The 11,625-nt window shown below is 62.7% G+C and overlaps 1 protein-coding gene across 2 annotated transcripts; it reads right to left on the reverse strand.

Moving 5' to 3' along the window:
- Window positions 1-2,080: 2,080 nt before the first annotated feature.
- On the reverse strand, window positions 2,081-10,079 carry CSF1 (colony stimulating factor 1). Of its 2 annotated transcripts, none has more exons than XM_086861887.1 (9): window positions 9,990-10,079; window positions 8,623-8,751; window positions 6,806-6,868; window positions 6,355-6,534; window positions 5,911-6,088; window positions 4,272-4,399; window positions 3,986-4,041; window positions 3,845-3,897; window positions 2,081-3,544 (listed from the first exon to the last, which is right to left on the reverse strand). In XM_086861887.1, exons 1-8 carry the CDS (start codon window positions 10,008-10,010, stop codon window positions 3,846-3,848), a joined length of 807 nt encoding a protein of 268 aa, XP_086718013.1. In that variant the 5' UTR covers window positions 10,011-10,079; the 3' UTR covers window positions 2,081-3,544; window position 3,845. The 2 variants fall into 2 exon arrangements, with proteins under 2 accessions (XP_086718013.1, XP_086718012.1); XM_086861886.1 differs by having other exon boundaries at window positions 4,272-5,083.
- Window positions 10,080-11,625: the final 1,546 nt, after the last annotated feature.

The raw sequence follows: 11,625 nt of genomic DNA on the forward strand, positions 1-11,625 counted from the left end.
CGCCCTTCAGGCAGCTGGGAGGGGTCTGAGCCCTGCTCCGACTTCACTTTCCCGGGAGCATTCCTTTAAAATATGAGCTGGGAAAACATCAGCATGTGGGTTAAAACCCCAGGGAAGAGTGCAGATAACGGTTTTTAACCAAAATCACTTTGTCTGGCCACAAAATGGCCTCTGGCCACCTAAATCCTGCAGCAGTTCCTTGGCCAAAACCCTGTTGTGGAGCCGCCGTGCCCCAGGAACCGCGGCCCCGGGGCCTTTCCGCCGCTTCTGCCCCGTCAGCAGCTCTGCGGTGCCCGCGGCTGCACTGGGGAGGGCTCCCAGGGTGGGCAGAGCTCTCTGGGGGCTCTTGCCAGGGGTCTCAGGACATCTGGGGGGTCTCCGAGTGCTCGGGAGGTTTTGGGGCAGCAGGATGAGCCGGAGGTGTCCCAGCTCTGCCAATGCCACGAGCAGCAGGGATTGGGGACCCCCAGGACCCCCGGGCTGGGTGCTGGTGCCCATAGTCTGGGCTGCTCCAGGCCAGCCCGTGCTCCAGGTCTCAGGAGCCTCTTGCTGATGCTTTCCCCTCCCACCACCCATCTTTCCCCCCAGGTCCCCGTTCCCATCCCATCAAAGCAGCTTTTTGCAGTACAAACACCCACTCGGGACCCCAGGGTGCCACCACCCTCTGTGCCCCACACAATCCCAGAGTGGGGGGTTCTCTTCTACCCTGCCCTACGAGCTCCGTGTCCTTCCCAGCTGTGGAATTCCTCAGTGGGGGGCTGAGAGCAGGTTTTGCCCCCCCCAGACTGCAGGGGCTGGGGCTGGAGGCTGCCCAGGCCAGGGAATCACATCCCTGCTCCCACATGGGAGCAACAGGACGGGGAAAAAGCCACCAGCTGGGAAGATGAGGAGCAGAGGGACCTTCCTGGCCAGAAGCCGAGGGCAGGGAGACAGAGATTGGCTTTTTTCCTGCATTTTCCAGGTGCTTTTTCAGCACACAGAGTAGCCAGAAAAAGTCAGGGATGAAGTGTCAAGTCAGGATGTGGGGTGTGAGTACAGAGGGGGTGGCTACTGGTGCTCCTCACACCCCCCAGCAGCCCGGGATGCTCCCACCTCTGCCCCCCAGCTCTGCCATAGCTTCAAGCTGCCATCATTCGGCTCCAGGCACCCTCTCCTATGCAGCTGTGGAGCTGCCTGGAGCATCCTGGAGCTGCCTGGAGCATCCTGGAGCATGCTTGGAGCATGCTGGAGCATCCTGGAGCATGCTGGAGCAGGGCAGGGACTCGCTGCCCTCAGCACCCTCAAACCCGGGCATGGTGCCCACCCCTGAGAGCAGCCTCCGGCCTCAAATACCCCCCCAGATCTGACCATAATGATGGTGGCACCGATCCAGCAGGATATATATAGGTCCCACTTCCCTGGGAAGGGGATGTGGAGCTGGGAAACCCCCGGCTGCTGCTGGGGAGAGGAAGGGCTGGGCTGAGTCAGCTCCCCTCGAGGAATCCTGTTTGTCAGCAAACAAGGCAGCAGCTCAGCCCTGGCACTCGCAAAACGCTCCCGGATCCCCTCCTGCCCTTGCCACCCCCTCGGATGAGCGATGGGGGTGTTCACCCTGCACACCCCATCGGCTGCTGGGGACTCAGGATGGGCTGGGAGCCTCCTGGCATCCCCCAGGAGATGCTGGCTCTGTGCAGGGGAGCGGGACGTGAGGGTCCCCTGCTCCTGGAAAGAGGGAAGGGGAGAGGGGGGAGTGGCAGGGGGGGGAAGGAAATGCCTCTTCCAGTGCTGTCCCTCCAAGAAAAGTACTCCAGGAAACTTTGCCTCAAGTGTGTTTGCTTTAAACAGCTGCTTCCCAACCGTTCACAGAGATTTTGGGGGTGCCTGGAGCTGCCAGCGGCGCCGGCAGAGCTGGGGCAGGAAGGATGGATGCGTGCCTCTGCCCTCATTCCAGTGGCCATCAACTCCCACATGCACCCACAGGGAAACAGGTCAGGGCAACAGCACCAGAGCCAGCCCCCCGTCACCCCCTCAGGGACCCCAGGGCTGGGACAGGGGAGTCACAAGCTCCAGGCCCCCCTTGCATCCCAGACTCAAACCAAGCTACACCTCTCTGTTTATTAATAATATTAAATATACAAGTTGTTTTCCATTATTTTCTTTAAATAGACTTTTAAATGCCTTTGTATAAAATATTTCAGGATTTCATTGTATAAAAAAACCACAACAAACCCACCCCAAAACCAACAAAAACCCCTAACCAAACAACAACAAATAAAAAGGCAAAATAAATCTGACATGGGTAAAGGCAAGTTTTCTCCCCCAGGAGCAGCTCCTCCACAGTGTAAACTGGTGACTTACACCACCAGGAGTTCGGCCCCAGACTTCTTGCTGCATCAGGGCTTCTATCCTGATTTACACCAGTCCCTCGCCTGGGAACCCCCTCCTCCTGCCACTCATAAATACACACACATATATATATTTATATATATAAACCCCAAATTAATAGTGATGCTTTCTTTAGAAACAGTTGGGTTTGTCCATATTTTCATCCTTCATATAAAAATAATACTTGAAACTCCCAGAGCAGCGCAGGCCATGCTTCATCCGGGGCTGGAGGGAGCCGTTGGATTTTGGAGCATCTCCAGGGCTGGTGCATCCCAAACCAGGCTCTTCCCAAAGCCTGGGAGCGGGGCTGTGCCAAGAAGCCCCGGGGTGCCCAGCTGGGGCAGTTCAGCTCTTACACCCACGTGGATCCCATCTTTCCCATCCCCATTCCCTTCTCCAAAGCACAGTCACCAAAGAAACGGAATCCCAGCGAGGCCAGCTCGCGGCGAGGACCCTGCGAGGGGCACACGGCCCCCCCAGAACACTTGTGCAGGATAAAGACTTTCATTCACTCTATTTAAAAAAAAAAAAAAACCCTAACAACAGGAGGATGGGGAGGGACTGGGACGGTGCCAAGGGTCACCCCAAACCCAGCCCCATGCAGGGACACGGGCACAGGTGTTTAAATATTCACAGTGTGAGGGTTTGAGTTGCAAGTCAGGGCTGGGTGTCTCAGGACTGGCCCCCAAGGAATTCAGGATGCTCCAGTTGAAGCCTCAGGAAAGGCAGGGTGAAGGGGGCGATGGGAGCTGCTCCAAACCCAGGCTGCTGGGATGGGAGAAGAGCCAGAGGATCTGGGGAGCCGATCCCCTCCACCTTCATCCAGCGCCGGCCGTGTCCAGGTGGGATCTGTCATCCCACATCCAGCATCTCCACATCCAGCGTCTCCATCGTCCTGCTGGGCACCGCAGCGTCACAGCCGCCGCTGCCGTCCCGGCAAAGCCTGCGCTCACGGTCCCTTCCAGCCCTTCACTTCCCGGTGCCCGGGGGTCCCACTCAGGGCACATCCCCCCATCCTTTTGTCCCTGCCAGGGAGTTTTTTGCCGTCTCTGGCCACCGGCACGGGGCAAGGGAAGAGGGAGCGTCAGCATCACGGTGGGATCGCGGCAAGGCTGGCGCGTGCCAGCTCTCCTTCCATCCGGATCCATCCCCCGAGCAGCTTCACATCCTGCCTGGGGCCCTGGGAAAAGGAGCAGAGAGATGAGCGGGAGCTGGGGCTCTGCCAGGGAGGGCAGCGTGGGGAGAAACACACGAAAACCACAGGAAAAAATACTATGTATATTAAGCAAGTGCCAGTAATGGATTAACGAGCTGCGAAACCACATGCTGGCAGCGCTGGGGCGCAGACCTGCTCCTGTCCGTGTCTTCCCACCCAGAACTTCCTGCCCAAGGTCAGCAACAATGGGGACAGTCCAGGGACACGATGCTGTCCTCACAGCTTGCACCGGAGCCCTTCAAGTCCCACCCAGCCCCTGATCACCTCAGAGATCCTGAGTCTCCAGCTCTGAACATTCCCTTGCTCCCTGCAGCGCCCTGTGACAGAAAGATGAGGGGTTCAGAGCAGGGTCGGCCAGGGTGGGGGTCCCCAAAGCCCCCTCACGCAGGATGCTGTCACACCCACCTCCTCTCCGGCTCCTCGGGGTCGCAGCCTCCGTCTTCCAGCGGCCGCCCCAGGACCTGTGCGGAGGGAGGGAAACAGGGAGATGAGCCCTGGGGAAGGGGAGGAGGCTGAAGCCGCAGGGCGGCAGATCTCCCAAACAACATCCTCCCACCACACTCAGCAACACCAATTGTCCGAAAATTATGGGGGAAATGGGGCTCAAGCCACACTGGCCAAGAGACAAGAGGGGAAACTGAGGCAGGAGAGACTTGTGGTGCCCGGGGAGGAGGCGAGGCGGGGGTCTTACCCTGGATTTATACTTGTAGAAGAGCAGCCCTCCCGTGGCCAGCAGGACGGCCACCACACTGGCCACTGTAATGTAGATGAGAGGCTCCTGGCGGCCCTCCCTGGCGGGCGGCTCCTTCCTGCGCTGCTCTGCGCCCAGAACAAAGCCAGAGTCAAAGCTGGGCCCGGGCCCGCCGCCATCCTCGGGGCCCCGCAGCCGGCTCAGCCCCCAGCCCCACGCCCTGTCCCTGGGGTGGCCCGGGGCTCGCCGCTCTGGGGCCATCCTGGAGAAGCGGAGCTGTGTGACGGGCTCGGCCGCTGCCTGGGGACGGATCCTGGCTCCGCCGCCCGTCGAGCCGGCGCTGGGCGATGCTGTCGGAGGGGTGGTCCTGAGCCCACCGGGCTGATCCGGGAGGATGGAGCCTCCCCACTGCTGGCCTGGATCCTGCGGCAGGTGCCCGGTGCCCCACTCCACCAGCTCTCCATCCCCACGGAGGACGGGGATGTCACCCAGTGCCAGGCTCAGCGTCCCGGCCGGATCCTGGAGGGCTTCGGCACTGCTGCCTGGAGCTGTCTGCTTCATCCCGGGGGCCAACGCCAGCGCTGCGTCACCTACCCCGGCACCCAGGACCTCCTCGGTCCCTGAGCCCCCGTCCGTGCTACTGGGGGGCTGAGGTGGGGCCTCTAAGTCAGCGAGGGTGGTATGGAGGAGGCTGGAGGGGACCCGGCTGCTAGCGGGTGCCATGTCCCTGCCAGTGGCAGCAGAGAGGGAGGGCTGGGTGGCAGAAGGGAGGGCAGGGGACAGGCAATTGCAGTCAGGATCTGTCCCCACACCTGAAAGAAGGAGAGAGAAGAGACAGCCGTGGGGTCACCAGCCTCCAAGAGGGGCACAGCCAGCAGATCCGAGGTCGGGGGCACTGTCCCCGTCCCTCCCCGCAGCCCCGGGCGAGCGGGTCAAACAGCCCCTCGGGAACCGGGAGAGCAAGGGACAGGCAGGGAACAGGCAGGAGCAGGCAGGGCAGCACGAGGCTGACAAGCAGCAGGTGGGTTGAAGCAAACCCGAGTCACCGGGTCCCCTGAGCTGATGGCAGTGGGTTATTCACAGCTTGCAGGAGCCAGACAGCCACGTTTAACGTCCCCCACGTCACAAGGGCATGGCACAGCTCCGACACAGGTGACAGTGAGACATCTCCTCCATGCAAACACAGCACAGGCGCTCGCGGACGCGCAGACGGCAACACAGGGCTCTTCCACCCTGGCAGCAACACTCTCCCTGAAGGCTTGGCCAGGGGAAACTGAGGCACGAGGCAGCTGAAGTGACACAGCCAAGGTCATGCAGCGTGTTGGTGGCACAGCAGTCCCTCCGTTTCTCGGTGTTATGCTCCACCCGGCACTGGGGCTTTGAGACAGAGCCGAGCCTGATGCCTCCTTGGCCCCCCTGAGAATCTCTCCCTTGCCTTGCTTCCAGCAGGATTTAGCCCAAATCCCACCTTCAAATGGCAGCGAGCCCCTTGTCCCCTGACACTGCTGCAGAGCTCGCAGACACGGGGAAGGGACACACCCACAGACACACGACTCTTAAGTTGCTCCATGCAGGTGAGCACAAGCCCCCCCAGACTGGCACGAGTTTCCTGGGCAGAGACCAAGCCTTGGCATCTCACCTGGGGAGGATCCAGCCTTCCTGGGTCCCGGGCAGGCCCTGCGGTAGACTCGGCTGCAATCCTTCTCAAAGGTCTCCTGGTTCTGCAGCAGACGCTTGATGTCCTGGAAGAAATCCTTCACCAGCACCAGCATCTCGTAGGGGGAGGTGGTGAACTCCTTGAAGCACATCTGTGAGAGCTGGAGAAAGCGCCAGGCTCAGCATCAGCTCCGTGACTGCGTGGTGTCACCCCACGGATCCCACAGTGCTCCCAAGGCAGGATTTGCTCTCCTTGTGGCCCCGTGTCCATGCACACCCCAGCTCTGCTCTGCTCCACGGCCCTGCCCACACACCCAGCCCAGGGTGCTCTGGACATCCCATTTCACCCCAGGGTGCTCTGGACATCCCATTTCACCCCAGGATGAGGACCCAGGCCCAAACCCCCGCGAGGCTGGGGACACTGTACCGTTCTCTCCTCATCATCCTCATCCCTGATGCAGGGGTCCACACTCTCATCGATGCGGTTGTACATCCTGCGCACCGTCTGCATCTTCCGGGCGTTGGACGAGTTCTCCTTGAACTCTGTTTGCTCCAGGATCTTGCCCATCAGGGGAAAGGCAGCTTTCACATAGCAGATAGAGTCATTCTGCAAGGATACAGACCCACCAAAAAGTGACAGTGGTTACTGGATGGGCATCCCACTCTGCCTGGGGGGAGCTGAAGCACAGAGACACCAAATCCCACAGGATGCCCTAACTGAGACTTGGAAGCCACCTGGCCAAGCAGGATGGGTCCCTCCTGGGCTGTCTCCTGCAAAGGGAGACGAGAGGGGGAGATTTGGGATCTGGGGACCTCCCACCATGCACCAGCCAGCCCTGCTCCCTGTCCCCTACTGTCCCCAGCAAGAAACCACTCACCAACTGCATCTTGTCAATGAACTTGAAGGAGACCCTGCCCGGGTGCTGCATCTGGGTGTCAGCCTGGAAGGACAAAGCAGGATGTCACCCCACATCCCCAGGGACAACACTGGGGCTGAGCAGCCCCAGATGTGCCGTGCTCTGGGCCCAAAGAGCCTGAGACCACCAAATCCACAGGGCTAGGAGGACTTCGCTCCCATTCCTGCTTCATCCCATCCTCCTCCTCCTCCTCACACAGGCACATCCCTAAGGTCCATGCAGTGGCAGGAGTGAGCCCAGGATCCCTGCTCCCATCAGGATGTTGCACTCCCCAAACAGAGACCTTCTCCTGCCTTTCCCTGCCTGCTCCCACCCCGCCTCTCTTCCTCTTCCTCCTCCTCCTCCTCCTCCTCCTCCTCCTCCTCCTCCTCTTCCTGCCCGAGCCACAGCAGAACCCAGCCCTGCTTAATTCTCCTCGGGGCTCCCCCGCACCACTCTCTCCTCTAAATGCAGGCTGCGAAAGAGCATCCTGCCGTGCCGGAGGTGGCCGTGACACCAGGGTCACATTCCCCGGGATCACACAGCGCCGGGGTCCCACCCGCAGCGCTGCCGGCCGCCCATGCCACCCCCCTTTCCAAGGGGAGGAAAAGCCCACCCTAACCCCAACCAAACGCTCTCCCTCCGGCCTGGCACCCAGGCTGGGAGAGGGCTGGCAGAATTGCCGGCCGGCGATTCTCCTCCTAGCCTGGGATGCCGTCCCGGAAACAATTGCTCCATTATCCTGCAGGCGCTGGAGCGAGGGCCAGCTCCTCCATCAGCGAGGAGAGGGCTACAATCCCCGGCAGGAAAACCACTTCTTCCATTCAAACCTGCTCCATCCCCTTTCTCCCGGAGCCGCGGACCCAATTTTAACCCCTGGGCGAAGAGCAAAGGCTGCAGGGCTGTGGAGAGGGCTCGGGCAGAGGAAGCCGAGCTCGCCCAGAGCGGCTCCCGGGGCCGCAGCTCGGTGGTTAAAGAGGAAGAGGTGAAGCGAGCCCGGACGCGGCGCTTACAGAGCTCGGAGCGGAGCTCTCGGGGGCTCGGAGGCGCCGCTCGCGTCTCTCGCCCGCACACCCCTCTTGCTGCAGGCAGAATTTAATCTGCGACAACCCTGCAAATCCCTGCGTGCCCCCGATTCCCGCTTCTCCCCTGAACATCCGCGTGATTCCCCGCTCGGAGGTGAGCCAAGGGCCACGGAGAGAGAGATACGGCCCCGGCAGCTGTATCCGATGGGGCCAGGGCTGGCCGTGCTCCGGGGCACCCAGAGCTGCCCACGGGCCACACGGGCTGACGGCCCCATCGCCCAGCCCGCTCGGCTCCATCGCCCGGCCGGGCCCCCCTCGCTGCCTGCCACCCACCCACAGCCCCGTTGCCAGCCCAGCTTCCAGGCAAGCAGCTGGACTCAGGAATGCAGCCGGATTCCTCCGCTTAACCCCTGCGCAGCCGCCCAGAAAGCACCACAGCCCGCAGCGCCGGCCCCTCCGCTGCTTCCCCAGCGCCCCTGCAGCCACCCAGCCTCACTCGCGTCCCCTTCCCGGCCTCGCTCCTGCTGCCGCCTTCCCTCGTTCCTCCTGTCGTCGCTTTTCCATGGCCACCTTTGATAAAGTCACATCTGTCACCCCCCGTTGCCCTCTCGTCCCTTGTGCCCACGGATGCTCAGCTCCTGGGTACCGTCACTTCTCTAGGGCAGCTGAAATTCACCCCATTTCCTTATTCCAGCACTAAATAAGAGCTGGTTTGTGTCCGTCTGGCCCCAGATGTGTGGTGGCCGCACCGCACCGCCCCGGGAGGACACTCACCAGCTCCTCCAGCTCGGCCAGGTGCCTCTCGGTGATGATCTGCCGGCAGTAGCTGTTCTGCTCCGTCTCATGGATGCGGAGCAGGAGGAGGAGAAGGGATGTCAGCAGGGAGCAGCGGAGCAGGCACACCTGAGCACGACACAGGCAAAGTTGCAAGCAGGGATAAGCCACACACACGCCAAGCCCCCTGCCCCTCTCCACCATCCCCCAGCGTGACCACCTCTGTGGTAGCCGGGGCTTGGCCACGGTCCAGCAGGATAATGCCACTGTGGTCCTCCAACCCCGTGCCTATCCCCATCCTGCTATTTTTAGGAGCAGCAGGTCAGCAGGGAATTTCCCAAGGCCCGGTGACACAAGCCTGGAAGTGGCTTTTGGCCACCTTTACATTCCCGATCCAGCCCCTTTCCCCTCTCCCACACCATTTCTCCGTTTCTCCTGCAAATCTCCTCCTCCACCCTGGCTCTCCAGAGCCCATCTGACACACTGACCCACCCATCCCCAAAAATTTTCTTCCCACCCTCCAGACCCCCCCAGCTGCACCCGCCGGGCTCTTTCCATGCAGCAGCTCTGGCCTCGTCCCAAATTTCCCTCCCAATCCCCCTGCAAAGAAGCGGGGAGGCCCCGATCCGTGGCGGGACCCCGGTGAGAACCGGGGCTTGTGGCAGAGCCAAGACTCCCGAGGTGGGGGTGAAGGGGAGCCTCGGGCGGGTGTGCACCCCCGTCTCCCGGGGCACCGGCAGGGAGAGGGTGCCTGGGTGATGGGTGGGGGGGAATTTCCCTTGGATGATGTCCAGGAATCCTCCCCTCTTGTGAAACTCCAAGATGCCGCCCGGGCCACCGCCGCGATGCGGCCACGGCTGAACGGAGCCTCACCCCGCCGGGAACGGGCTGGGGACGGGGCTGGAACCGGGAACGGGGCTGGAGCCGGGGACCGGGAAGGGGCTTCACCCCGCGGCTCCGGGGCTGGGACCGAGGACCGAGACGGGGCTGGAGCCTCATCGCGCAGGTCCGGGAATGGAGCCGGGGCTGCAGCATCCCCCCGCCGGGGACGGGGCTGGGGCCCGGGACCGGCCGGGAATGGAGCCGGGGCCTCCCCGCGGCGGGTCCGGGAATCGTGCCGGGGCTGGAGCCGGGAACCGGGGCCGGAGCCGCGGCTTCAGCCAGCGGCTCCGGGGCTGGCACCGCCAACCGGGGCGGGACTGGACCATCCCCCGCGGGAGCCGGGACCCCCCGGAGAAGGGGACCCACCACGGGAGCACGGGGACAACCGGGGCTGCCGCTCCCGCGGGGACCCCGCACAGGTGGCAGCGGGGGCCGGGTTGAGGGGGGGTCTCCGCGGCCGTGGGTAGCGGGAGGGGCCGCCGTACCTTGGCTCCGAGGCGGGGCATGGGGGCAGCCGTGGGGCCGGGGCCGGGCGGAGCGGGCGAGACGGCAGCAGCGGCGGGGCCGAGCGGGGCCGGGCTGAGCCGCCGCCGCGGCCGCGCTCCCCTTTATAGCGCCGCGGCAGCATGTGGTTTATGAGAAAGCGCTGGCGGGCGGCCAGGCCCCGCGGGGCCCGGCCCGGGCCGGCACCGGGAGGGCACCGAGCGGCACCGGCGGGTCCCGTGTGCACCGATCGGAACCGCTCGGCTCGGGCTGGAACCGCCCCGGGCCCATCGGAACCGCTCGGGTCCTTCCATCGGTTCGGCTTGCGGCGGCTGGGCTGGAATCGGCACCGCTGGGATGGGGCTGGAGCAGCTCGGGTAGGATGGGATTGGCTCGGCTTTGCTGGAACGGGATCAGCTCGGCACCGCCCGGCCCGGGACACCGTGTGCAAGCCCCCGTTACGGGGTGTGGAACCCCCGGTGCCAGCGCCTGGGCACACAGTCTCTGCAGGGATGTGCACACAGCAGGGACAGACAGCAGCCCTGGATGTGCACGGTCACCCCGGGCACACACAGAGCCCTGGGCCTGGCCTGTGTGCGTGCTCTCCTCTGGGCATACACACACACACACACACACACACGTGTGCACACACCAGGGACGTGCACGTGTGCACCTCTGTGTATGTGTTTGCTCACCCCTGGGCACTTGTGTCCGTGTGAACACGCACACAGCCCCCCTGGATGTGCATGGACACCCCTCAGAACGCGTCCATGTGCACACACAGAGCTCTGGGCCTCGCACGTGTGTGTGCCTGCTCACCCCTGGGCACACACACGCACACAGACAGGTGTGCACGTATTGCACATGCCAGGGATGGACACCACCAGAACACGCAGGGATGGAGGCATCAGCAAGGGTGTGCACAGACAGATCCATGAGCATCGATCAGTCCACGTGTGCACGGACAGATCCATCTGCACGGATGGAGCCACATGTGCACAAGCAGATGCATTTGTGGGGATGTGCATGGACACGTGCACCACAGATCTGCACAGCCATGGATAAAGCTGTGCATGGACAGACCCACATGAGCACAGACAGATCTGAGTGCATGGAGGGGTCCACATGCATGGACAGATCCGTGTTTGTGTGCACAGATCTGTGTGTACCTGGATGGATCCACACGTGCACGGCTGTGCAGAAGGGATCTGTGGGAGCGCAGATAAATCCCTGCACAGGGACCTGTGAGGGGCCAGATCCAGGGCCAGCAGAGCCATGCAACAAGCCCCATTCCCAGCTTTGGGATTTTCCTCTTCACTGCCTGTTTGTTTTCCAGGCGACTGGAAGTGATTAGTGGCCACGAGGTGATCCATGGCAGTGCCAAGCACTCTGACGGGAAACAGAAAGCAAACTGCTCCACAGAGTGGGATGCGGCTGCAACGGGGGACGGTGACAACGGGGCCACGTGTGGGTGACAGCCACCACATCCGAGCTTTGAGGGACCAGCGGGATCCGCTCCCCAGGGCTGCAAACACTGCTGGGGTTGCAGAAGCTTCATGGGGGTTTCCTTGGAGCTGAGAGCTGATCGCAACGGGAGGGCTGGGGTCAGTGACCTGGCGGAGTTGGGGAAGAGCTGGG

Source organism: Cyanistes caeruleus, chromosome 24, assembly GCF_971803275.1.
Source record: "Cyanistes caeruleus chromosome 24, bCyaCae1.hap1.1, whole genome shotgun sequence".
NCBI lineage: Eukaryota > Metazoa > Chordata > Aves > Passeriformes > Paridae > Cyanistes > Cyanistes caeruleus.

Bases quoted from the DNA above. Each gene is read 5' to 3' on its own strand.
- CSF1 (XM_086861886.1), bottom strand. From the start codon at position 10,010: ATGCCCCGCCTCGGAGCCAAG. The intron at 8,752-9,989 runs GTACGGCGGCCC...TGTCGTGCTCAG, and splicing joins TGCCCCGCCTCGGAGCCAAG to GTGTGCCTGCTCCGCTGCTC. The intron at 6,869-8,622 runs GTGAGTGTCCTC...TTGTCCTTCCAG, and splicing joins TGGCCGAGCTGGAGGAGCTG to GCTGACACCCAGATGCAGCA.